At 41.5% G+C, this 25,854-nt stretch overlaps 3 protein-coding genes across 8 annotated transcripts in view; 2 read left to right on the forward strand and 1 right to left on the reverse strand.

The window, feature by feature from the left end:
• Window positions 1–5,661, forward strand: part of tsc22d1 (TSC22 domain family, member 1) — a 62,824-nt gene extending 57,163 nt beyond the window's left edge. The window contains exon 2 of one of the 2 annotated variants that reach the window (XM_076985370.1): window positions 5,553–5,661. In XM_076985370.1, the coding sequence (XP_076841485.1) occupies window positions 5,553–5,565 (13 nt within the window). In that variant the 3' untranslated portion in view covers window positions 5,566–5,661. The remainder of the gene's footprint in view (window positions 1–5,552) is intronic. The other variant, XM_076985371.1, reaches the window with a different exon arrangement.
• lacc1 (laccase (multicopper oxidoreductase) domain containing 1) lies at window positions 1,117–18,500 on the reverse strand. Of its 3 annotated transcripts, XM_076985373.1 has the most exons (7): window positions 18,241–18,500; window positions 17,584–18,131; window positions 15,649–15,827; window positions 14,646–14,811; window positions 13,147–13,372; window positions 10,845–11,035; window positions 1,117–1,626 (listed from the first exon to the last, which is right to left on the reverse strand). In XM_076985373.1, exons 1-7 carry the CDS (start codon window positions 18,252–18,254, stop codon window positions 1,541–1,543), a joined length of 1,410 nt encoding a protein of 469 aa, XP_076841488.1. In that variant the 5' UTR covers window positions 18,255–18,500; the 3' UTR covers window positions 1,117–1,540. The 3 variants fall into 3 exon arrangements, with proteins under 3 accessions (XP_076841488.1, XP_076841489.1, XP_076841490.1); XM_076985374.1 differs by having other exon boundaries at window positions 1,118–1,626; window positions 17,584–18,500; XM_076985375.1 differs by lacking the exon at window positions 1,117–1,626 and having other exon boundaries at window positions 10,777–11,035; window positions 18,241–18,499.
• A 1,256-nt stretch (window positions 18,501–19,756) lies between these two features.
• The window catches only part of enox1 (ecto-NOX disulfide-thiol exchanger 1), a 52,215-nt gene continuing 46,117 nt past the window's right edge, over window positions 19,757–25,854 (forward strand). For 2 of the 3 annotated variants that reach the window (XM_076985389.1, XM_076985388.1), the window contains exon 1: window positions 19,758–19,944. The gene's annotated coding sequence lies outside the window, so the exon portion shown is untranslated. Of the gene's footprint in view, window positions 19,945–25,854 lie in introns of all 3 variants that reach the window. The other variant, XM_076985390.1, reaches the window with a different exon arrangement.

The raw sequence follows: 25,854 nt of genomic DNA on the forward strand, positions 1-25,854 counted from the left end.
AGGATGGGGGTAAGAGGATGGTGTAAGTGGATAGGGGTAAGAGGATGGGGGTAAGAGGATGGTGTAAGTGGATAGGGGTAAGAGGATGGGGGTAAGAGGATGGGGGTAAGAGAATGGGGGTAAGAGGATGGGGGTAAGAGAATGGGGGTAAGAGGATGGTGTAAGTGGATAGGGGTAAGAGGATGGGGGTAAGAGGATGGGGTAAGTGGATGGGGGTAAGAGGATGGGTTAAGTGGATGGAGTAAGAGAATGGGGTAAGATGATGGGTGTAAAAGGATGGAGGTAAGTTGATGGGGCTAAGAGAATGGGGGTAAGAGGATGGGGGTAAGTGGATGGGGTAAAGGGATAGGGTAAGTGGATGAGGGTAAGTGTATGGGGTAAATGGATGGGGTAGGTGGATGGGATAAGTGGATGGGGTAAGTGTATGCAGAGGGAAGAGAGGTCGTAATCTCCACCTGTGATTCCTCACTTACTCGCCGCATGCATGCAGGGAACAGCAGTGTGTGCCCCTAGCGGACCGCTGTCTCCTGCTGTCTCCTGCTGTCTCCGTCTGTCTCCCGCTGTTTCCTGCTGTCTCCATCTGTCTCCCACTGTTTCCTGATGTCTCCTGCTGTCTCCCGCTTTCTCCTGCTGTCTCGCGCTGTCTCCGTCTGTCTCCTGCTGTCTCCCGATGTCTCCTGCTGTCTCCCGCTGTCTCCTGCTGTCTCGCACTGTCTCGCGAACAGAGCTGTGCTGCAAGCTCATATTGAGCCGGGTGGAAGAGGAGCTGATCCACACAGCAGATCGTAAATCTGGGCCGGCTCAGAGTGCCCAGCACCAGCAGCGGTTAAGGGAATCCTCTTTCTCAAAATAGATTTTTAAAATTATTTACATTTTTAAACATTTTAAACATACAGACTATGCATTTGAATATTAAAAAAGGGATTATTTTAATAATGAAAGGGGCACTAGATTACAATACTAAAGACAATATGCCTAAATGTACCATCATTAATATTTTATTTTTAATATGGTAATAATTCAAACACTTTCACAATATTTCAAAAAAATTATATCAAAACATATTTTCAAAATATATTTCCATTCACATGGTTAAATGAAACTTGTTTTCCACCGTAACCCAGAGTGTGCTACAGAGACGTGATATATTACTCTCACGTGGCAAATCTTCAGTCTCAAGACTCTTGTTGCTCCGCACCCATTCCCCAGCTAAAGGAGCGTCAGACAAACAGCCCTGCTCTGAGACTCCTGAGACTCCCTCCACAGGGACCACCCCAGATTTCCCTACGAGCAGCACTGTCATGCGAGCGTGCACCGCTACAAGCAGACGTGTCCTCGGATTAGAGCCATCCAATCACGTGCCGGCACAGATGCCTTGAGTGAAGCCTTCATAGGGAGGAGGGTCCCGGGGCGGCGGATTGGGTGCCTATGCCAGCCCCGCCCAAGCACCTCTCTCATGTGTCACCTGATGCTGTCACCGATCGGCCAGTGGAACAAGCGCTGTGGCGTGAGAAGCCATGATCTTTTGGTCGGCATAATTTCATCTTCCAGACCACATTCCTGTTGACAATGATCTATTGTTCAGAATGTAGCACAAATCCTCAATAGTAGTAAAAGTGAACCAACCTGTAACATACAGAAAAATACAGAACCCCATGAAGCTGATTGGTGGAGATGTAAAGCTGTGGCCCATGGCAATGTTAGCTTGGCTGATCTTTTAGCTAATGAGGATAGAGTGTGTCTTCCTGGTACTGAAAGCCACACCGACAACAAAATCCTTTTCTACCCTGTAGATTAAATGTACACAGGGAGAGGAACCCCTCTGGTTTCTGGGAAAATAAATTCTGCGAACCTGTTAATTCATTACCACTAAAACAGTTGTAATAGAACCTGGATAGCCACAACAAGACTCTGAACCACAAGGATCATTTCTAATGAGGCTGGTAGTTAAGAGAGTAGTTATCATTAATTTTGAAAATGTTTATAGGCTATTGGAGAGCTATACTGGCACGCAAAAGTGGCAAATCCAGAAAGAAAATCATTTGTAAGATCCAAACCCACTGTGAGATTCTTCATGACACAGGACTGCTGAGACAACAGTGTGCTACAGGAGGAACGCTGGCGTCTGGACGGGCTGAGTTCAGTAAAGAAGACCCAGGTGGACAGACCTGAATGTTTATACATATTAAAGGACTTTAAAAGAAATTTAACGGGCCCTCAACCTTGGGGCAACCTTGAATATAGAACATCTAAAATACTCTGACTACTGTGGTATGTATGAAAGGGAGTTGCACTGTTGTAGGATCATGTCGTAGCTCAAATAATCAGCTAAAAGGCATCAATTCAAAAATATGCGAAAGCAGCTCAATCATATATTGTAGAATCTTATAGATATATGAAAGCCTGGCTAATGCTCAACAGGGAAGTGTGATCTGTGGGCAAAGAGATTCCTGCACAGCTAATCCAAACACACTGTTTAAACAGCATATGCACACACAAATGCACACACAACTCTCCCAGGCAAGTGCCCCCTCCCCCAAACACATACAGTATTTACACACCTCCACTCTGAACCTGAATAAAACAGTTGACACACAGACACGCATCTGTGCTGATGCCACTCAGTGTTGGAAGCTCATTCTTAGCTTGGAGCAGTCCTCAGGGAGCACGCACAGGTAAACAGGTCAGCAGTGCTATGCTGTAAACTCCTGCTCCACACACACAGCACTGAACCCTGCAGTGTGAGGGTAAGACACGTGCATGTTTACACTCATCTGTGTATCAGTGTGGCACTGGGCTCAAACATTAACGACAAGAAGCCCATTCAGTCCCGCCGCTGAGATCACCTTGAACCACACCGCCACTTCCTGCCTGCCTTCCAAGTCTGGTCAGGCGAGAAGGCTGCTTCCAAAGCAGCTGGCTAGCCCTGCCCTGCCTACTTCCTGTTTAGATCTAGGAACCAGTTTAGACCAGTCTTCTAGGACTGAGTTATCTGGGGTAGGATGTCTTCTGGCTCAGTGCATGTTATTGTGCATAATACCCACAATCATCAAAGTTTCTAAATATGAAAGGTCTCTCAGGTCACAATTATTTTACTGTAAACTAGTCATCACATACGTCGATGTATATACACTTACACTTTCATTTACAATGTCTGTAAATATTAATAATTTTTCAATGTACTGATGAGAACATCTGTAAAGAGAAAGAAGAAGAAGCATGCTAAATTAAAGGGAGAGAAGTGCATTCATCTGAAATCTAAATGTGGATGTGAGTGTCCACAGCAGCTGCCTGGCGTTATGGATGAACGAACTCCCATAAGCAATGCAGTTCACAGCACAAGCTGATCATTAAACTAATTAAACTAAGCTAATCATTAAACCTGCCTAATTATAATTCACACTCCTACTCAGCCTAAGGAATACAAAAAAAAGATCTTTCTGACATCCATGCCATGCCATATTTGCTGCTTTTGGCCTACTGTGGGGAAGGTCTTTACAATGTTGATGGGAATTGTAGTCATCTTCAGTCTCTGGGCTGAGCACTAGTTCTAAGAGAAGCTGTGGTCTTACCCACCTTCATGGCTAGCACAGCACTCGTTAGCATCTCAGTTTAACGATGACTATCAGAGCTTTCCCTCCTGCAGGTTAAAGCACTTAATCCCAGTTGTCTCTTTCTAGAAATATGCCTGTTAGTCCATTAGCAATGTCATTAAAATGATTACAGTTCAATAAAAATTATCATAGACTTTGGAGGCTGTTTTCTGTTCCCCTGAAAACTCAATTACATTAGTGGCCTTAACATATTTATCACCACAGCATACCCATGACAAGGCCAGTCTCATTTAGGCAGTACAGCAGTGTAGAGGAGAAAAGTGAGGCCTGATTAATTGTAGCTGCTTCCCATGAGCCCCTGGGCCCTGTGGAGCAGCCAGAACCTGCCTCGGGTGGTGTGGATGAAGAGGACACTCAGCACTCTCTACATGATTGCTTTCCTCAGGAACCCAGCCAGCCGCTCCAAGACCCTATGGCTTTTCCTTCGGATAGAATGGTGAAAATTACTTCCACACATTTTTTGTGTGATTTCCATCAGGTGAAAACCAGCAACCTAACATTTTCCCCATGAAATGTTTTGTGAGAGGCATAATGCAGAGATGTGGGCATTACATAATCCTTTTGAGGCCTAACCTTACCCTTGTTCAAGGACATCTACTGATCACCTTCCTTTTTGAAGGCATTGCTTTGTCTCCATAATTAATTTCCTTAATTAAGTTAAAGAAGACCTAAATTGAAAATGTACATAAACACAATAGATAACAACTGCAATGTAGTGTCAATGTTTGTTCTTTCATCCTCACTGGTAGGAAAAGGAATGAATTTTTTCAATACATTTTTATTTGTCTAAACAGACAATTTCACAAAATTTCAAAGTGATCTTTTGATATTCCTTTCAATGATTGATTGATATCACTGTAATACATATCATATAAGTGTTTATGTTTATAGTAATAATATACTAATTGTTCTCACAATACTAATGTTTAGTTAGAGATATTCAGGATAATCACTGACTTGTTCTTCACTTCTTTTTTTACCAGGAGTGGGTTTGAGATGCAGTGAGTTGGCATCTGGCCACTCCGCTAATGTCTGTGTCACTGCACAACCTCCCCGGTCTCATCTGCTGCTCCAGATCCTTTCTGTGCCTTAGACAACTGTGAGCCGCACTGCATCCTGGGCCTCCACACAACTTGGACTCACCCCTGCTCTGACCCGCTCCTGCTGTGACTCACCCCTGCTCTGACTCACCCATGCTCTGAATCACCCCTGCTATGACTCACCCCTGCTCTGACTCACCCATGCTCTGAATCACCCCTGCTCTGACTCACCCCTGCTCTGACTCACCCCTGCTCTGACCCTCCCCTGCTCTGACTCACCCCTGCTCTGACTCACCCATGCTCTGAATCACCCCTGCTGTGACTCACCCCTGCTCTGACCTGCCCCTGCTCTAACTCACCCCTGCTGTGACTCACCCCTGCTCTGACTCACCAATGCTCTGACTCACCCCTGCTCTGACTCACCAGCCCCATGCAAACTTCCATTTTAATTTCTCATTTCATCTGTAGCTTAGTTTTGAGTCACTGTAGATCAGAATGCATACTGAGAGTAACTCTCACAGGAGTGGCAGTGTGGTCTTTTAAAAGTTTTTTAAAGACCCTTTTAAGTGTGGTCTTTTTTCACAAAGAAACAGATTTTTTAAAATAAATAAACTCTCTGCCAGAATGCCATTAAAACATTCTAAGATGTATAGTATCAAAAATCTCACTAAATTTATAGATGTTACTATCATTCACTTGATAAAACGATACAGTTCAGCTCTCTAAAGCACACAGCAGTCCTGCAGTAGGACATGCACTGACTAGATGGGGCTGTTCTTAGCTCTGCTGTCCATCACCTGGACGTTGACAGTCTGGGCTATTTGCCCTGTCTGTTTATAAACCAGTTTTTCTGTGGACAGAATAGTAAAGCCAAGGTTGCTGATGTGATTTTGTTCAGCAGGTACCGCTAGAAGAGGATAAAGCAGCAGGGAAGTGAAATGAGGTGACGGACTTGGACATTTGCTCAGGGCCACGTGGTGCGTTTTTCATGTGAGTAAACTGTTGATCTTTGAATTATTTTCTTGCGTTCAGCTGCTGTTCCGTGTTTCTCAGTAAGGAACCAAAGCTAGAATGTAATCTTAGAAATGATCACTAAAGGCAATAGTTATAAATATAAAACAAAAAACATAAAATCATAAAAATGCTACGAATCGTAAGGATCATAAGGAAACCTTGTTTCCACCACTGGCATAAAGTTACCCCCACTACTAATACTCCTGCACTTCTAATACTCCCCCACTACTAATACTCCCCCACCTCTAATACTCCCCCTCTTCTAATACTCCCCCACTACTTATACTCCCCCACCTCTAATACTCCCGCACTCCTAATACTCCCTCACTACTAATACTCCCCCACCTCTAATACTCCCCCACTTCTTATTTTTCATGACACACAAATATCTAAATCTTTGTAGTTATATACAGTGTTGTTTTTTATCTGTTCTAGAATTTCCAAGGAAAACCCTGGTTTCATGATGTGTTTGCTGTGTTTGTTTATGAGGGTTCTGTGGCATTTTAGGGCAGTCTCATTTTCTTTGAAGCAAGCACAAACAGAAAGCGCATTTATGGCAAGACTATGTTCTGTGGGAGGCTGAGGTGCATTTGTACACCTTATACGTGGGGAGAAGAGACAGTGGAGAAAGCAATCTCAAAACCACTTACATAACAGAAAAACTAGGTGCAGGGCACTGTTTGAATAACAAATAACTATATATAAATACATCTATATTTAAATTTACATTTTATTTCAGAGCTCTTCACCCACTTCAGTATACTGAAGTGTACTGACAGTTAAAACTATCACCCTCATCATCTCAACGTCAAAGCGCTTTTTGTTCGTTAAAGGACCGAGGTGCATCTGATGCCTAGCTCTGATTAATCCTGCAACCTAATATCCTGACTACTGTGCAGGGCTACATGCACTATTTGCAGCACAGCACTGATGTACATAACTGTTGCGTGTCAGGAGGGAGCAGGCACTAGTGCTGGTGGTGTGGGATTTCTCCTTTAAACCTCCCCCACAGTTTTTTTTAAACAATAGTGAGTAGTTCTGCATTTTGGGAGCTCTTTGTGGTTTGACCTGACTATGAACCAGATCAGTTGGCCTGAGACACTGGAAAAATCTTGCTACAAATATGCATATAGTTATGTAATGGCCTTATCTCTAGACCCTGCTCCTCTAATCCTGAACAAGATCAAGTCAAAGTGTGTTGTGAGATACCGAAAGCACTTTCGTGTACCACTATAAAATTATTTGTCTGCTTGACCAGTTTCAGACATATGTAGTGTAAGATTCTGCCAATCAAAACAGCCTGTTGTCAGTGACCAAAGCATGCAGTGGAAAAATGGAACCCGTTAATACAGAGAAGGATGTTTAAGCAGTGAGCTTGTTAAGGGCAGCAGTCCTAAATGAATAATCCCTCATGACTGAAGCACCAAACTACCACAGCTGTGTTTAGGGCTGTCCTATATCTTAACATGTGTTTCTACCTGTCCATAAACTCTATCTGCACTTTCACTGACAGCTTGTTTTGGTTGTCCTGACAGTGCCTTTGTCAGCCTTGAGCAAAAAGGTGTGACATTAAAGACATTAAAAGTCAGTCTGAAGCCATGTGAAATGGTAGTCATATGTCAACCTACAGTGTCAGTTAAGTTAACAACATAACGTGGATCCATTCATGATCCAGGCGAACATGTTAATCACATTCTGTATGTGTGTGTGGCTCATTTCATGCAGCGGTTGTAGTCTGTGCGGCAGAGCTAGGCCCCTTGTCTCCCATGATGCTATGCAGGTTGACTGCACCCAGCGCTCTGCCCTGACTACTGACTCAACCTCACACTTCGCTTCAGTCAGCCCAACACGAGAAGCTGATTTGTACACCACAGCCTTCAAATGTTAAAAGAAAACTCTCCGACACTGCCAAAAAACAGGCCTGTTTAAACGTCAACAACTTTACTTGGACCATGGACACCAGCCACGAACGTCAACGCCATTGCCTTGTTACATACTGACTACAATAAATTGATTTCATTTGAAGTCATATTCATTTAAATGTGCCAGATTTTTTGTCAATTGTGATTTTTTACACCCCATTCGAAATTTGTCCTCTGCTTTTAACCCATCTGTGCAGTCAGAACACACACACACACACACACACACACACACACACACACACACACACACACACACACACTAGTGATTACTAGGGGGCTGTGGATCACACGTGCCCAGAGCGGTGGGGAGCCCTAGCCCGGCGCCCGGGGAGCAGTTGGGGTTAGGTGCCTTACTCAAGGGTACCTCAGTCATGGCCTCAGGTCTGAGAATTGAACCCACCAGGCCATGACTGCCCCAATCCTGACTTACACTGAGTTTTAAAGATTCTATGTGCATATTTTGGGATATGTGTTCACCTGAATCAGTAAGGCCCACCTGTTAAGGTCTGTGAATCGTGAAGAACAGAAGAATGCTCTAAGTTGCATGAATACGGATACCTGCGCTTAATCCTGTTACAGACATGAAGGAGTGTGTAAACAAGCAGACATGCACATGATCTTTCCGAATGCAAAGCTTGCACTTCAGAATCTGTTCACACTTTACACAAAAGAAGCTTCCACTATACAATACAATTACTTTCCTTTTGAAAATATGACAGCTGACAATCAGTGGTTTTGTTGATCAGAGGCTGAAGCTTGTGTCACTGGTGTGTGGAGATGTCTCGGCCGGCAGCTCTCACAGAGATGAGTACGGCTCCGTTTGGTTCTACTGGTCCTTCTTACAGGTTACCACAGTGACAACTGTAAATGCTAATTGCATATGTAGGCTGTGATTGGTCCATGAGGAGGTCAGCTTAACCTTGTACACATCAACTCCCATTATGTTTGCAGTACTCGAGTTGAGGAGCTCTGCTTTAATATCAGTTTGGGTCTATTTTTTTCAATCCCATTGGACTATGTCAGTGTGTCTGGTTGTCAGTTCTGAAATGGTCATACTATACCATGCCAAGGCAGAATGACCCTACTGTCCAGTGTGGATGCAGGAGGTGGTACCTAGGTACCTACAGGTTAACCCCTCAGCTGCCTTGCATCAAAGAACACTTGTGCTATATTCTCTTAGCAGTATGGAATGTCTTGTGGATTACCAGGAGCAATTCTGTTGAAACCACGACACATATTTAACACAATACACTGCTGTCTTGTGCTTACTAACATGGATTCTGTACTACTGAATCCAGTAGCCATACAGCTGTCATGGATCGCGACAGCAACGCCAAAGAATGACTTTAAATGCCCATCTCTGTCACCTTCTTCAAACGATAACGTGGTGTAGTCAAGATGTTCAGATGTTACAATACCAAGTAAGGACAAAGGCTTGTCTGTGATGCAGCTAAATTGCAGTTGGATGGAAGTCAAAATATTCTTAGAATCCTCCACAAAAGAAACGTGTGCCTCTCTTCTATTGCAATAAAGACAGTGCCACCTGGTGGCTGTAAATGTGAATTTCCACGCTACAAAAAGGAAATTGAGCACATAAAAAATTAAATGGCTTTTCAAAGGAAGTCAGCATTGTTGTTTTGTAGAATACAGCCAGGGTCATTCAGACCTTTGCATCTACTTTAATTTTCACTTGTTAGCAAGCGTAATGTCAGCCAATGGCCAAGATTCCATGACACTGACACAGTGGGGAAAGACAGCTTGGAAGTCCATGAATGTCCAAGAGGTCTGTTGACCGTGGCTCTCACAGGTCTGTTGACCATGGCTCTCACAGGTCTGTTCACTGTGGCTCTCACAGGTCTGTTCACTGTGGCTCTCACAGGTCTGTTCACCGTGGCTCTCACAGGTCTGTTCACCGTGGCTCTCAGCCATGCCATCGATACCCTTCAAGTCAAGTCAAATAAATTTTTTTATATTGCGCTTTTTACAACACATGTTGTCACAAAGCAGCTTTACAATCCTATGGGTTCAGATCCCTTCTGCTCAAGAAGAGCAAGGCACAACAATCCTCCTGAATTTGTTTTATTATCAGTTTAATTGTAGCCTTCACAGCCTTAATGTTACAGAACAAGAAAACCCTTATGTTAGAATAATGTCAAATTGGTGCTTTGCGTCTCTGGCTGATGCCTGGTGGTAAATCTACCCAGGATCCAGTATAATTCACACACATACTGTATGTACAGAATGATCAGGTTTTTATTTGATCATTGATGGGCAAAATAATCCCTCTTAAGAGAGAATGCTCAGAAGAAAGAAGAAATATTGTCCAGAGGACAGGCTGCCTACAAGCAGTAAACCCATTATTTTCCTTTCACCAAAAGGACCTTTTATTAACCCAGTATTATGAAAGTCTTTAATGAGCATCATACATGATCATTTTCTCAGACCTGCTACAGGAGCTTTAGTGTAATACATCTATTAAAGCAGCTTCAATTACTTCTCCCTCCACTGTCCTCTGTAATTATTGGAAATATAGATTCTCATGTGTGTCCTGACTGCCCTCTAGTGTTTAAACTGCTTTAGAGTTTGCATACAGTTGGTACACGCTTTGCATACTCCTGGCTCTAAATACTGGATCTCCTTTAGTCACATCTAATAGCATGTCGAATCCTTGTCACTAATAATCAAAGTGCAATCAGAAGTGCAATCATTTGAAAATAGGAACTTGAGGACAGTTAAGTAACCTAAAAGTATAATTCCAGTGACCTTTACTGCAGGGTCAGGATGGCACGTGACTGTCCCAGTTAGGATGACGCGTGACTGTCCCAGTCAGGATGGCACGTGACTGTCCCCGTCAGGATGGCACGTGACGTCTCTGCTCATCCTGGCATGTGGAATGTGTATGGAAGTGGTGAACAGCAGATCAGGTCATCTCAGCCATTAGTAGGACACGTCTACTAGGTCACGTCTACTAGGTCACGTCTACTAGGTCGTAGCCACTAGGATAACATCCAGTCTGAGTGCAGCTTATGATAGGGAGTAAAGGCCAGTGTGAAAACAATCCAGTATTGGGAATCCTCACTGTTGCGTTCTACATTTATATGTTTGATTTCCCAAGCAGCACGGGAGTCTCGCCTACTTTGTGTGTCCAAAGGTCATAAAGAGGAAAGAAACTAAATTATGAATGTATTAAAAGATGATTAAATTTTTTTATTAAATGCATTTGAAGTATCAGCTGACGGTACTGTTCTCAGTACCTGGTACAGGTACATCACAGGATTCTTTGATCTGCAGGAAGCCGATCTGAGTGCCGAAGTTCAGGCCATCTCTGACGTGAGAGTAGAAGGTGTCAGGGTGGCAGGCGGTGCACAGGGTGACGCTGGGCCTGTCAGTAACGGCGTTGTCATGGATATGTTCTGGGAGAACCCCGCCTCTCTCTAGCAGAACTCTGAAACATTCATTTGGGTAGAGTGAATTCAAATCAGTGGTGGAACAAGTCTCACTACATTATACATTAAATGAAGTTCTTCTGACAGTAACATCAAGGTGACATTGAAATACAAGCACATGTAGCTTATGTGTTGCTTTTTAAACACTTTTCTTCATGGTTAAATATATATATATATATATATATATATATATATATATATATATATATATACAGTTGTGATCAAATTTATTCAACCCCCAATGCTGCGAAGGGTTTTATGGAATTCAGTGCACATTTGTAATTGTGTTCATAATGAAATCTTACAAGGACTTGTTAAAGAACTAAATGCAACTAAGATAGCATCAATTTTTTTTGTCATAAAGTATTAAATGGCCTTTTTGTGATTTCTTCATTGACACAATTATTCAACCCCTTTACGACTACCACTCCTAAGAACAGAGGTTCATTCCAGTATTTTCCATCAGGTATTGAAAACATCTGTGGATGTCAACGAGCAGCAATCAAGCATGATAAGCACCAATTAGGCAGATTTAAAAGGACTGTGATACTCAGCTCCTTCTAGACATCTACTGGTGTGTTTCCAAGCATGGTGAAGGCAAGAGAATGGTCCCAGAAGACAAGAGAAGAGGTTATTGCTCTTCACAAGAATGGCAATGGATATAAAAAGATTGCGAAGTTGTTAAATATTCCAAGAGACACTATCGGAAGTATCATTCGCAAGTTCAAGTTAAAGGGCACAGTGGAAACGTTACCTGGTCGTGGCAGAAAGAAGATCCTGACCGCGACTGCTGTGCGCTACCTGAAGCGTAATGTGGAGAAAAATCCCCGCGTGACTGCTAAGGAACTGAAAAAAGACCTGTCAGATGTGGGCACTGAAGTTTCAGCTCAGACAATAAGGCGCGCACTGCATAACGAAGACCTCCATGCCAGAACGCCCAGACGCACCCCCTTGCTGACTCCAAAGAACAAGAAAAGTCGACTGCAGTATGCCAAAAGTCATGTGGACAAGCCACAAAGGTTTTGGAACAGTGTACTGTGGTCAGATGAAACTAAATTAGAACTGTTTGGGCCAGCGCTATGTTTGGAGAAGGAAGAACCAGGCTTATGAACAAAAGAACACCTTGCCTACTGTGAAGCATGGCGGGGGGTCAATTATGCTTTGGGGCTGTTTTGCTTCTAATGGTACAGGAAAGCTTCAACGTGTGCAGGGTACCATGAATTCCCTTCAGTACCAGGAGATCTTGGAGGAAAATGTGATGGAGTCAGTCACAAACCTGCGGCTTGGGAGACGTTGGACCTTCCAACAGGACAATGATCCGAAGCACACATCCAAGTCCACTAGAGCATGGTTGAACATGAAAGGCTGGAACATTCTAGAGTGGCCATCGCAATCACCAGACTTAAATCCAATTGAGAACCTCTGGTGGGACCTAAAGAAGGCAGTTGCAGTGCGCAAGCCTAAGAATGTGACTGAACTGGAGGCTTTTGCCCATGAAGAATGGGCTAAGATACCCATAGGTCGCTGCAAGACACTTGTGTCAAGCTATGCTTCACGCTTGAAAGCTGTCATAACTGGAAAAGGATGTTGTACTAAGTACTAAAAAATAATGTCACTAGGGGGTTGAATAAAACTGATAATGATGTGAGAACAGTAAAGACATTTGTGGTTATTCCATCATAAATATTATGTTATGTTTGTCTAATTTATAAGTGCCTCTTTGATATAATTGTAAATAAGATGACTGAAATGATCAAAATCAATGTCAAACTGGCCAAAACACTTTATTTCAGTGGGGGTTGAATAAATTTGATCACAACTGTATATATATATATATATAAGTGCTGTCAATTCCAGGTGCCACGATTAAAAGTCCTCACCAGGATTTTGCTCAGGCTTCCTGGATTGTGTTGATTCCACTAATTTTACCTGGATTGCTAATTAGAAAATCTAGCAAGCTTGAGCAAAATCCTGGTTAGGACTTTTAATGGCGGCACCTGGAATTGACAGCACTAATTATATATATATATATATATTCAAGAGCTTTTTTCCCCTGTTTTGGTACTAATCAGTTCCTGTGGATGTCTAGAGTAATTCAGGCCCTTTTTACCTGGTGGCGAGTCTGATATCAACATGAGGTCTGGGGGACTCCGGGTCTCTGACACAGTGGGGATGGATGACCTGAAACTGTCTGGCTGAGTCCTGGTCCAGAGTGAAGCAGCAGGGCCCAACAGAAGGTCCGATCACAGCCACCACGTTAGCCGGCTCACTGCCAAACTCCAGCACCATGGCATTTACTGTTGCCATGGCAATCCCCATGAGAGTACCCTTCCAGCCTGTACAGAGGAGACAAGAAGCATTTGTCCAAAGAAGCATTGTGCGTGTTTGAGCGTTTAATATCCTCTCTACTGTTCTGGTGAGGACTGCCGCTCTTATGCATCAAGAATAAAGCAGATCAGGTCAAGATAAATTAATATACTAGTAAATATTTTGAAAGCATTTTTGCTGATCAGATACTTTTATGATTTAAAATATGCTGCCTGGTGAAATACATCTTGAAAATTTTTCATCTTGGACACACTGAATGCTTAAATGAGTCTTTCCCTGCAGAAAGGACATTTGTCCTGCGTCCAACAGCATCAAATCCAACAGCAGCAGTTTCAAAGCACCAGTGTTTCCCACCATTCCATGACTGCCCGTTTGAGTTTATTACAAACACTGAATGGCCAAGCATCAAATGTTTCTCATTATGAAAGTCCTACAAAAATTATTTCCTTTCATTTCTGATGTAGTTGGTAGTGCTAAATCTAAACATTTGTAAACATTATTTTCCTGTTTCTGAATGTTTTTTTAGAGTCTTGCCCTCTGGAGAATAATGTGAATGCAGCATTAAAATATATTTTTTTAAATATTGGAAATTGAAATGAGATGAAATGTTAAATGATTGTAGCTACATTTCACAAAAAATATGTTTTAACAAATCAAAGTCTCCTGTATCAAACGCAGACAACTGTAATAATACTAATATCATTGAAATACAACATATTCACACACACTATAGTATAAATTGTTTCTCTTATTAATATTATTATTCTGATTGTTTTTATAGTCAAAAGTGTAATTGAAACAATTGCTTAGCTATTTGCTAATCCTGCTTGGTAAGGACTTGATAGTGAAATCCTTGTGTAGTGATTAAAGAGGCACATGGTTTTCTCTCTTAGCATCAGCCCTTTGCTTCTCTGGCTGATAGAGCCACACAGCCACCCGGCAGCCAGCACAATTCACATATAATATGAGAACAAGAGTTTACAGAAAGAAAGGGATCTCATAAGTCTATTCTGTGATAATATCTCTGGTAGTTACAGCAATTTAAATAAACATTATTAACAAGGGCCAGGATTGAAATGTTGTTTTAAAATATTGTTGCAAGTGTTAAGACCTCAGAACTGTTTAGATCAGAACAGTTAATAGTTAACTGTGCCACCTTTTCTGGCTGCAACTGGAAGAACTATACAAATACTGCACACAGGAAACTGCTCATTCACCTAAAGACACATATCTGAAAGTAAGAGTAGGTGAGAACATTTAACTCGAGGTCATGTAAGTCACCTGCATGTGCTGCACCGATGACCTTCACCACAGGATCAGAGAACAGCAGTGGCATGCAGTCAGCTCCTGGTGCTGCTATGACAACACCCGTCTGATTGGTCACAATCCCGTCATAACTCTCTGGTGCAGTCTTGCTCATTACCCACACATCATTGGCATGGTTGACCTGTCAGGCAAAAACAGGACCTTCAATTTTATACCAATAAAATAATCCTGTTGTCTACAAATAAACAAATAAAAACAACATTGTTAAACATTGTTGGGGAAGTAACGTCAAGGTAAGTTTACTTTTTGCTAAGGCAAAAATATTTTATGTTTGTAGCATAATCACTGTCATGGGGAAATGGTTAAAAACCTGAAGCACAACATTTCACAGCAGAACTGAACTTCAGATGGGTGCCACACACTAAAAAGGGCAGATTTTGAAATAGGACTATGTTCAATGTAAAAACATTCAATCCATGTATGGCTATAAGAAGTGATTATAAGCCATTACTGACTAAAATGCACACAGGCTACATGGGCCAGTATGAGCACACAAATAAGCCACAATACACTCACATGTCCCGAGGTGCCCCAGCCTGTTAGCTGCACTCAGTGAAGCTACAATTACATACTAGTGTAAATCTCTCCATATGCATAATTCATTGCCCACCCACTACATTGTTCATCATTTGTCCGTTTCTGACCACAGGATCACTGCTGACTGCACATTATATGGGTTGGCAGATCATTGACAACACTTCAGTGTCATGACAGTGGGTGTGTTGCTTGTACGAGTGTTTCAGGGACAATAGCACCACTGATGAAGGGCTGGAGGATGGCTAACACAAACACTGTTAGCAGTAGACAGGACATCATCTGTCTGTACACCTTCTTTTTCAAGTAAATAAATATTCTCTTTTTTAATGGGTGGTGAGTGTGTTCCTCCATTACTTCGTAATGGTCTGTAGACTTGTTAAGGGCAGCAGGTTATGTGGGGGGGGGGGGGGGGCAGGGCTACCTTGGCCAGGTGGAACTGCTGAGGCAGGAAGCCAGCCTGCAGGCCCAATCGCCGCAGGTTCTCGGCCACCGTGGCTGGGGAGTCTCTGCGCCTGGAACTGCTGAAGAGGTTCAGGGAAGCCAAGGTGTTGACGTAGGAGATTCCCCCGACTCTAGTGGTGAAACCGTGAGAAAAGCAGTCTGGGAAGAAGGAAAGAAGGAAGCAAACAATTAGTCAGTATGAAAGGTCACAGTACACCATATTTCTGTATTTTCTGCCAAATTTGGGTTGTACTGTTCACTACTCAAAAACAAAGTTTGACATTCTTCCTCCTTGGGAAATCCGTTGTCAGCCCACAAATCAAATTCCTTTAAGTACAATGCTCTCAATAAGGGAATTACACTGATATTTTACTCAGTGATGTTCAAAGTCTATTGTAAGATAAATAAATGCATCTGAAACGGAATAATTTATATATATATATATATATATATATACACACTACCGTTCAAAAGTTTGGGGTCACTTAGAAATGTTCTTATTTTTGAAAGAAAAGCAGTTTTTTTTCAATTTAGCTAACATTAAATGCATCAAAAATACACTCTATACATTATTAATGTGGTAAATGACTATTCTAGCTGTAAACATCTGGTTTTTAATGCAATATCTACATAGATGTATGGAGACCCATTTCCAACAACCATCATTCCAGTGTTCTAATGGTACATTGTGTTTGCGAACTCTGTAAGGAGGCTATTGGATATTTAGAAAACCCTTGAAAACCCTTGTGCAAGTAGGTTAGCACAGCTGAAAACAGTTTTGCTGATTAGAGAAGCTATAAAACTGACCTCCCTTTAAGCTAGTTGAGAATCTGGAGCATTACAATTGTTGGTTCGATTAAACTCACAAAATGGCCAGAAAAAAAAAACAACTTTCAATTGAAACTCGACAGTCTATTCTTGTTCTGAGAAATGAAGTCTATTCCATGTGAGACATTGCCAAGAAACTGAAGATTTCCTACAATGGTGTGTACTACTCCCTTCAGAGGAGAGCACAGACAGGCTCTAACCAGAGTAGAAGGAGAAGTGGAAGGCCCCGCTGCACAACTGAGCAAGAAGACAAGTACATTAGAGTCTCCAGTTTGAGAAATCGACGCCTCACAGGTCCTCAACTGGCAGCTTCATTAAATAGTACCCGCAAAACGCCAGTGTCAACGTCTACAGTGAAGAGGCAACTCCGGGATGCTGGCCTTCAGGGCAGAGTGGCAAAGAAAAAGCCATATCTGGCTAATAAAAGAAAAAGATTAATATGGGCAAAAGAACACAGACATTGGACAGAGGAAGATTGGAAAAAAGTGTTATGGACCGATGAATCAAAGTTTGAGGTGTTTGGATCACACAGACGAACATTTGTGAGACGCAGAACAACTGAAAAGATGCTGGAAGAGTGCCTGACACCATCTGTCAAACATGGTGGAGGTAATGTGATGGTCTGGGGTTGCTTTGGTGCTGGTAAAGTGGGAGATTTGAACAAGGTATCTCTCCATTTTGCAACACTATGTCATACCCTGTGGACAGCGCTTGATTGGAGCCAATTTCATCCTGCAACAGGACAATGACCCAAAGCACACCTCCAAATTATGCACAAACTATTTAGAGAAGAAGCAGGCAGCTGGTGATTTATCGGTAATGGAGTGGCCAACGCAGTCACCAGATCTCAACCCCATTGAGCTGTTGTGAGAGCAGCTTGACCGTATGGTACGAAAAAAGTGCCCATTAACCCATATGGGATAATATATATCCCATATATATATATATATATATATATATATATATATATATATATATATATATATATATATATATATATATATATATATATATTATCACAGAGATCTATAAAGTGCACATTTACAAGTTATAAAGATATTTGACTGGTAAAATACAATTAATTTACCTGATATCAATGAAGATTTCAGAATTGTAATTTCTCCTTTGACCGCTGGGAGGCGCTGTAAATAGTTGTTAATTTCATCCTTAATAAAAGCGTGGCGCGAGCACGGCGAGGCAGTGTTCACATTGAGGCAGGACAGGGTGTCCAATACGGTGGAGTAGTGGAAGGTATACAGTGCCGTGAAGAGGAGGTTCTGATACACCCGCAGCTCCGCTTGTCTTTGGCTTGACGTAATAACGTGGATACTAGTCACGTCCAGTTTGTCCACAGCCTGCTTGAACAAGTAAATGGACGCAGTTTCATTCTCGTTGGACAGGACGTGGACGCACCTGTCCACACTAAATAGTCCCTCCAGAACTGTTTCAGTACTGCCGGTGGTGTCCACCGCGGATGTGGCGTGCTGCTGCAGTAAGAGGTAAACTGGTTCTGTAGCGCCGGTTCCGATGACGGTGCGTAACGTCTTAATGCGCTCTTGAAGACACAAGTTATACTGCGAGCAGTTGCGATGAACCAGGTCCACAAAGATCACCTCACCCATCACACTTAATACACTAATAACTCATACAAACAGATAAAGATAAACAAAGATCATCTCACCCATCACACTTAATACACTAATAACTCATACAAACAGATAAAAATAAACAAAGATCACCTCACCCATCACACCTCATACACTAATAACTCATCCAAACAGATACGCAGCTGACAGAAATTCGCTAAACTCTGTTTAGTTCTAAGATACAAAAAACAAAATTCTAATAATTAGAAATAGGTCCGTCCTCTTTCAGTGCAGAATTTGTGTCCAGCCAGCTGTTTTCACAACTTAAAGAGTCGCAAATGTGGAAGTTTTGAAATTTTTCATTGTTTTCAGTGTTTTCAGTTGCGTGACGCACTTCCTGTCATGTGACGTCAGAGACCGCCCTGAATGGAAATTCCTGACCGGACAGGAAAAATAACCATCAACGAAAAGTACAACACATGTGATCTAGTTTTAGTTTAAAATGTTTTGCGAAATATTTCCCTGTTTCATGTTTTCTACAGTTTTATGTCCTGATTTGCACGTCCATGTTTTAGTTGTGTTGTTAGTCCAAGTCTTTTCTTAGACCTATGAAAGAGACATTGTGGCTAAACTGACAGTTTGACATTCTTCCTCCGTGGGAAATCCGTTGTCAGCCCACAAATCAAATTCCATTAAGTACAATGCTCTCAGTACATCTCAATAAGGGAATTACACTGATATTTTACTCAGTGATGTTCAAAGTGTATTGTAAGATAACAATAACAGATGCAGGAATAAATGCACCCGAAGCGGAAGAGTGTAGCAGTGTCACATACGGATCATGTTAGCACCATCATCCACAACAGCCATGATACCACGAACAACAGCACCGAGCTGATGGATCAGAGCCTTTTCATTTCTTTCTGTTTAGTTTGACCGACAGGGGGAGCAAATGGACCATAAATTGCTTCAATTGTTTGAACTGTAAACAACTAAATGTTTCTAGAGATTTGTTTAGTCAGTTTTCCCAGTCATTTCGCCCTTATAAAACAGCCCTGAGTATTTATAATACTCAAGAATGTTTTACATCATTATTTTTGCAAGTCTTTTATGAAAGATATGTTCTATACTCATTTAATATCTAGCCCACAGGGATGTTAAGATTAAAACAAATATAGCTGTGTTAACAAATTATATTATATGTCAAACAATCAGTTGTTAGCTTTTATATATTAACTTTAATAACCATTTGTTTAGGCGTAAGTTATATGTTGAATACAAGATTGAATAAGAGATTTTCAGTGGTTTTCTAGTATAAAACATTAATAAGTAGGCTACATTAATAAATATGATACAATAATGAGGCAGTAAATCTGAACGCGATTTTACCAAGAAATTACTAGACGCTAAATCATTTCAACAGGAACATTGATTTTCTCCCCCATGGAAAGGAATTTTATCATTCTATGGGCTCCATTAACACCGAATTCCACTACAAAATCTATCACATAGGATATGTCACTAAATTAAATGTAGATTTTAGATTAACATAATAACTACCAAATATATTAATTATTTATCGCAGGATTGTTTAAGGGAGCGGTTTTTAAATATATTTAAATCTGAACCGTCCTTGCTCATTTTAGGCAGCCCGCTGTGGAAAGACTCGTGCACGATGATCCGTGTCGCGCGCCTCAGTCGCTCACAGCCTACAGTAGGCAAATAGAAATAACATCTCTGGATGCATTACAGCTAGGGAGCGAAGAAACGACGCTGTCGTTGAACTGGATGATCCATCCTGATTTATTTTAAAGGACTGCAGACGTGAATAACATCTACATCAGCAAACGTTTCTTAGAAAGGTAGGACACCTTCATCTATTGTTTAAATGAGCTGTTTTCTTTATGCGATCCATGTGTTTCCTTAAGGCAGCGGATGCTTCGCTGGCAGCAGACTGGACCATGCGCTCATTTACACGGCTGAGCTCAGGAATGTACCCTATCTCTTTATTAACTAGACAGTCAAAGTTAGGAAGGGGCAGTGTTTCATTATTTGAACGACTTACATAGCCTGTGTAGGCTCCGACACTGTGTGTTACTTGTTGAGGTACAATTACAATTATTTCAGACATGTTGAATGTTTCGGCGTTAATAGCTGAAATGCCAAAGATGTAGTGTTTGTGGTGGAAAATATGACATAGGAAAACTGAATCGCAGCGTTCTTCGGTTACTCCAAACATGCAAGTTAACTAGCCTAACACATATCCCTAATCTTCAACCGACAGAAACGTTCAGTAAAGATTATTTTGGTGAAACCTATGCAATCAAACAAACAAGTAGATTTCAGAAGAAGCTACTTTTCAACACATGCAGGTAAATCAGTATCACAGACTCGAATTCACCTGAAATGTCCAGATACAGTCCACCATGATGTACATTGTCATTTTCCTTTTAAGTTACGTCACCGGATTTAAAAACTGTTTTAAATAGCCAATTGAAGTGTAAACGTAGCCCTAATGGTGAACAGGTATCAACGTAGTTGTGTGTTTCGTCGGAGAAACATCTCCTTGGTGGATGCCCTTGATAACATATCACCTGGGGACGCTTCAGCACCATGGAGAGAGGTCTGCTTGTCGGAGTGGCGTAAGGTCCGCATACTGTGGGAACTAACTAACTTAATACAGTTTAAGACTTCAGGTTTTTACATTGTATAGATTTTAGGCTGTCAGTAAGCTGGTTAAGCATATATATATAGTACAAGTATGCACAGTACAAAATAAATACGTCTTGGCTGTCCCTTTTTTATAATAGACCAAATTAACAGTTCACCCCAGGATTCTGTGTTTACAGTTTGGAAAAAAAAAAGATTAATATTTTTCTGTTTGTTATATGACAGTCTTGTATTCATCCTCTATTTAAACTACCTGGAAACATGGTAACAATGCAAGCACAAAATGGTATGTCTAATATAGCGTATCATATTAATGCTGTGTGCTATGTTACGCCAGATTATAGCAGAAATAAAATTGATTTGGAGGTCTGGTACTAATTTGCAGTTTGCTATTGTTATTATTAATACTTGCTGGTGATACTGGACGATATTCTGACCATTTACTGGACATGTTTAGCTTAATCTCTGGCTTTGTAGAGGTTCTGTTAGTGTTATTGTCTCACTTAATAATTCAATAGCTCAATTGTTTTCTAAATATGGCTATGCCATAAAAGTAAGAAAAAAGAATTCCTGATCTCTCTTTGTCCCACAACAATTAAATTATTGTCGTAATTGCAATGGCATTTTAATACAGTACACTGCATTTCACCGGCTCTGTTTTTTTAAAAATGTTAATTCAGCTCGGAGCCCACAAGGTCTTCCTGCTGGCCTGATCTTTTACAAAAACCCAGCTGTGTTTTCCATCGATCCGAAGGTTGTCCAATTAGACTCACTTACAGCACTGCAGCCCCACGCCTGCCTCCTCTCTCTCTCTGTTTTTAACAGCCTGCATTTTCATTAACATTCTCTGCTAGTCCTGCGTCTGCAGCCGACTAAGGCAAATGTGTAAATATCAGCTGGAGCAAAATGACTTTGCTGTAGGTGTGCAGTGTTGCGTCTCATGGTGGGCATTTTCTCCATAGGTCTGATGTGAATAAAGCACCACAAAAGAGTCGCATTCGCTCTCACCACACACAGATGAAACACGGCGGCTGTGCTGGTGTGCTTTAACACACAGATGTAGAACACTGGATGTAGAATGGTAGGAAGGTGGAGGTGTTTTCCCTCTGCAGGTGCACTCCTGCCACGCCAGCCGTCTCCTCTGGTTAGTGGAGCATCATTTGAGTCATGGTGTCACACCATCATCCCTGGGCAACCTCTCCTCCTTCATCAAACACCATCAGTACCGGCGAGGCCAGAGTCTTATACTGGACCAAGTCAGAATGGCTTTGGTCACAGCTGCTCATTGTCCTGAGAGGCTACAGTTTTTTATTGTGTCTCAGAAAGTGCCCTTTGATGTAGGGATACTTATTGCAGCAGTGTTAGTGCTACCATAAGCTGCATTTTATAGGAGCTGTAGAGCCTTCCAGTAACGCTTGGCATCAAATCAGGTTAATTTAATTTATATAGACATCCATGGAAATGTGAGAAGGAAATGCAATTTGCTGCTTCTTGGTTGCGGCTGGTTCAGACGAAGACGAAGGGAGATAAAGCCAAACGCGGCTGGAAGAGGAGGGGGTTGGTCTGGGTAGGAGGAGGGTGCTGGTCTGGGTAGGAGGGGGTTGGTCTGGGTCATAGAAGATACCAATTAAACCCACATATCACATGGCAGCAACTCAATGCATTTAGGCATGTAGACATGGCCAAGACGATCTGCTGCAGTTCAAATTGAACATCAGAATGGGGAAGAAAGGTGATTTAAGTGACTTTGAACATGGTATAGTTGTTGGTGCCAGGGCTGGTCTGAGTATTTCGGAAAATGCTGATCTGGAATTTTCACGCACAAACATCTCTAGGGTTTACAGAGAATGGTGCAAAAAAGAGAAAATATTCAGTGAACTGCAGTTCTGTGGGCACAAATGCCTTGTTGATCCATCCTGCCTTGTATCAACGGTTCAGGCTGGTGGTGGTGGTGCAATGGTGTGGGGGATTTTTCTTGCACACTTTGGGCCCATTAGTACCAACTGAGCATTGTGTCAACGCCACAGCCTACCTGAGTATTGTTGCTGACCATGTCCATCCCTTTATGACCACAGTGTTCCCATCTTTTGATGGCTAATTCCAGCAGGATAACGCACCATGTCATAAAGTGTGAATCATCTCAGTCTGGTTTCTTAAACACGACAATGAGTTCACCATACTCAAATGACCTCCACAGTCACCAGATCTCATTCCAATAGAGCACCTTTGAGATGTGATGGAACAGGAGATTCACATCATGGACGTGCAGCTGATAAATCTGCAGCAACTGCGTGATGCTATCATGTCAATATGGACCAGACTCTCTGAGGAATGTTTCCAGCACCTTGTTGAATCTCTGCCACGAAGGACTGCAGCAGTTCTGAAGGCAAAAGGGGGTCCAACCCGGTACTAGCAAGGTGTACCTAATGAAGTGGCCAATGAGTGTGTGTATGTGTATATATATATAGGTCAAACATGCTCTAGGTCAGTCAAACCACATGTGTATCAAGAATCAAGATGCAGACTGTGCAAAGCAGCCTGAGATATCTAACACCTAACACCTAGTAGCAGGTTGCAAGATGCTGGCAAGGAAAAACACAATTGGCAGGAATCATATTCAGGGAGACATACGAGCTGGACCCACCAAGTCCAAATGGAAGGAACTGCAGAGAGACAGATAAACAAGTAGTGACAAAACAACAAGACGTGATGGTGACAAGATTCAGAAAAACAGCAGTGACAGTGCATGTGGCAGACCCACGTGAAGGAAACATACAAAGGAAGGAATATGAAAGACTGGAAAACTCAAGGGGCTGAAGGACGAAATAATGAGAATATGGAAGGTTCTGCATGTGGTGGTTGGGATGCTTGGGGCCGTGAAACCTCAACTGGAGGAGCAGATCCAACATCCCAACAACATGAATCTCAGTCCAGAGGAGCTCAACCTAGGAAGAGCGAAGCGTCTCCACCACACCTTCCCAGGCCAGGTGGCCAGAACATGAGGACGAAGATATGACCACCCACTGAAAGTGTGAGAAATGAATTTATATATATATATATATATATATATATATATATATATATATATATATATATGCTTGTATTAGCTGTATTTCCCTTTAGCTCAAGTAGTCTTTTTATTGTAATTACACATTTTAAGTGCTAGAGTTAATTAGCTGTGGGTGGCACTTAAAAGTGCTATTTAAATCCTTTTTCCCTTGATGATAGTTTATTATGGAACAGCTATGGTTCTCTGTTAAGATGAGTGGTTTTCTCACCTTTCCTCATATTCTGGTTCAGTTAACAGAGGTCCTGGCACTAGTGGTCCATTGACCTAGTGTTCCACCTTTCACTCAGAGAAACATGCCAGGTGACCTCAATCATGTTTTCATTTTTCTTGAAAGGTGCGTTTGGCAGAGACGCTCACAGAGTTCGAGGGATAAACAGAAAGGGTACAGATAAGGAACAGGATCTCTGTCTCTCTATTACCAGCAGAGGTAACGGCGTCATTTTGTCAGTAACAGGATAATATAATTAATTGCTTTTCCTGTCGTTACAACGCCGTTGACGTTACTGGTCATTAAATGCGGTGCGTTACTATATATTGATATACTAACAGTAACGCGAGCGGACCGCTGCCCAGGCTAGTGAGGAGTAACAGATCTCGATAGGTCACAGTTCTCGGTGTAACACCTGTTTAACTTAACAAGTCAGTAAGGGATTGGCTAAGGCAGCGTTATGGTAGCCAATCAGATCCAGTATTTTTACACGCATGCCGAAGCACACCAGTGACACGACACAAACGGAGAAGAGGCAGAAATGGCGAGTTAGGAGCAAGCCGAAGAAAAATTTGCATTTTCAAGGTGGCAATATAAACATTATTTAAGAAAATACTTTATTTAAGAAAATAGTTCCTGAATTTCTACCAGACTGGGTATTTGATTTATTTAATTAAGAATAGAGGTTTTATTGTTAAGTTTACTTCTGTTGTGAACAAACCAGTTGTCTCAGGTTGAGGGAATTTAATTTAATTTGATAGATGTAAATGCACTTTATATAGTGTAACTGTTTACTTTTGCTTTTTTTTTTTTTTTTTTTTTAACAAAGATTTGGGATTTTAAAGGGTTTTATCCTGCACTGGTCTGTGGATGTGTAATAAATATCAAAAGTTAAACACCTTTCTGATCTACTCATTTCAACTAACTGTGAAAACTGCTTTTTCAAAAAAATCCTTATTCATTGGCATATAACTTTTTTAAAACTGTAACACAAATAGTTACTTTCCCTGGTAACGAGTTACTTTTATTATAGAGTAATTCAGTTACTAACTCAGTTACTTTTTTGAACAAGTAGTGAGTAACTATAACTAATTACTTTTTTAAAGTAACGTTCCCAACACTGATTACCAGCCCGTGACCAGAGAGGGATTATAACACACAAACACACACAAACACAACACACAGGCAAATGTTTCTTCTCTAGACACAAGTATAACACATGGCCATTAAAATGTGGATAGAGACATTTTGCTGTGACTCCCCATTACTACAATATTTGAGGTGTGGCTGTGAGAAGACTTAGCAGACTCAAGTCAGCTGTAAAAGTCATTTCACTATGCTGTGGAAATCCTGCTATTTAAGATGTGCTTTGTTTTTTCGTTCCAAATTTGAATGCAAATGCAGTACAGGTTTAAAACAGGAATTACAGAACAAAAATCTTAATTAATTAATATAGATGAAGCAAATAATGAAGTACTCTCTTGAATACAAAGAGGCAGTCACTGCTGCTCTAAACAAGCACTGAATGGTGTAAGTGCAGACATTCTCTCCTTCTTTAACCTTGTGTGATATTGTCCCTCTTTAATATATGCAGCTACAAGACTGAGCAAATAAAATTCTTAGAGAAAACCTAAATCATATGTGCTGGATAATGGATAATTATCTGGATAGATCTGGATAATAAGGGCCTTCAGAAGTCTTTCATTCTGAAGTTCATGGCTGAGTACGAGGAATTCTACTGGCACCGTCATTGTCTGCAAAATTTTCCATGGATCCAGAAGAAAATTATTCTTCTCTTGTTGTGCTGCACAGTCCTCAAGCACC

Source organism: Brachyhypopomus gauderio, unplaced genomic scaffold (genome assembly GCF_052324685.1).
Source record: "Brachyhypopomus gauderio isolate BG-103 unplaced genomic scaffold, BGAUD_0.2 sc40, whole genome shotgun sequence".
In the NCBI taxonomy this organism is placed as follows: domain Eukaryota; kingdom Metazoa; phylum Chordata; class Actinopteri; order Gymnotiformes; family Hypopomidae; genus Brachyhypopomus; species Brachyhypopomus gauderio.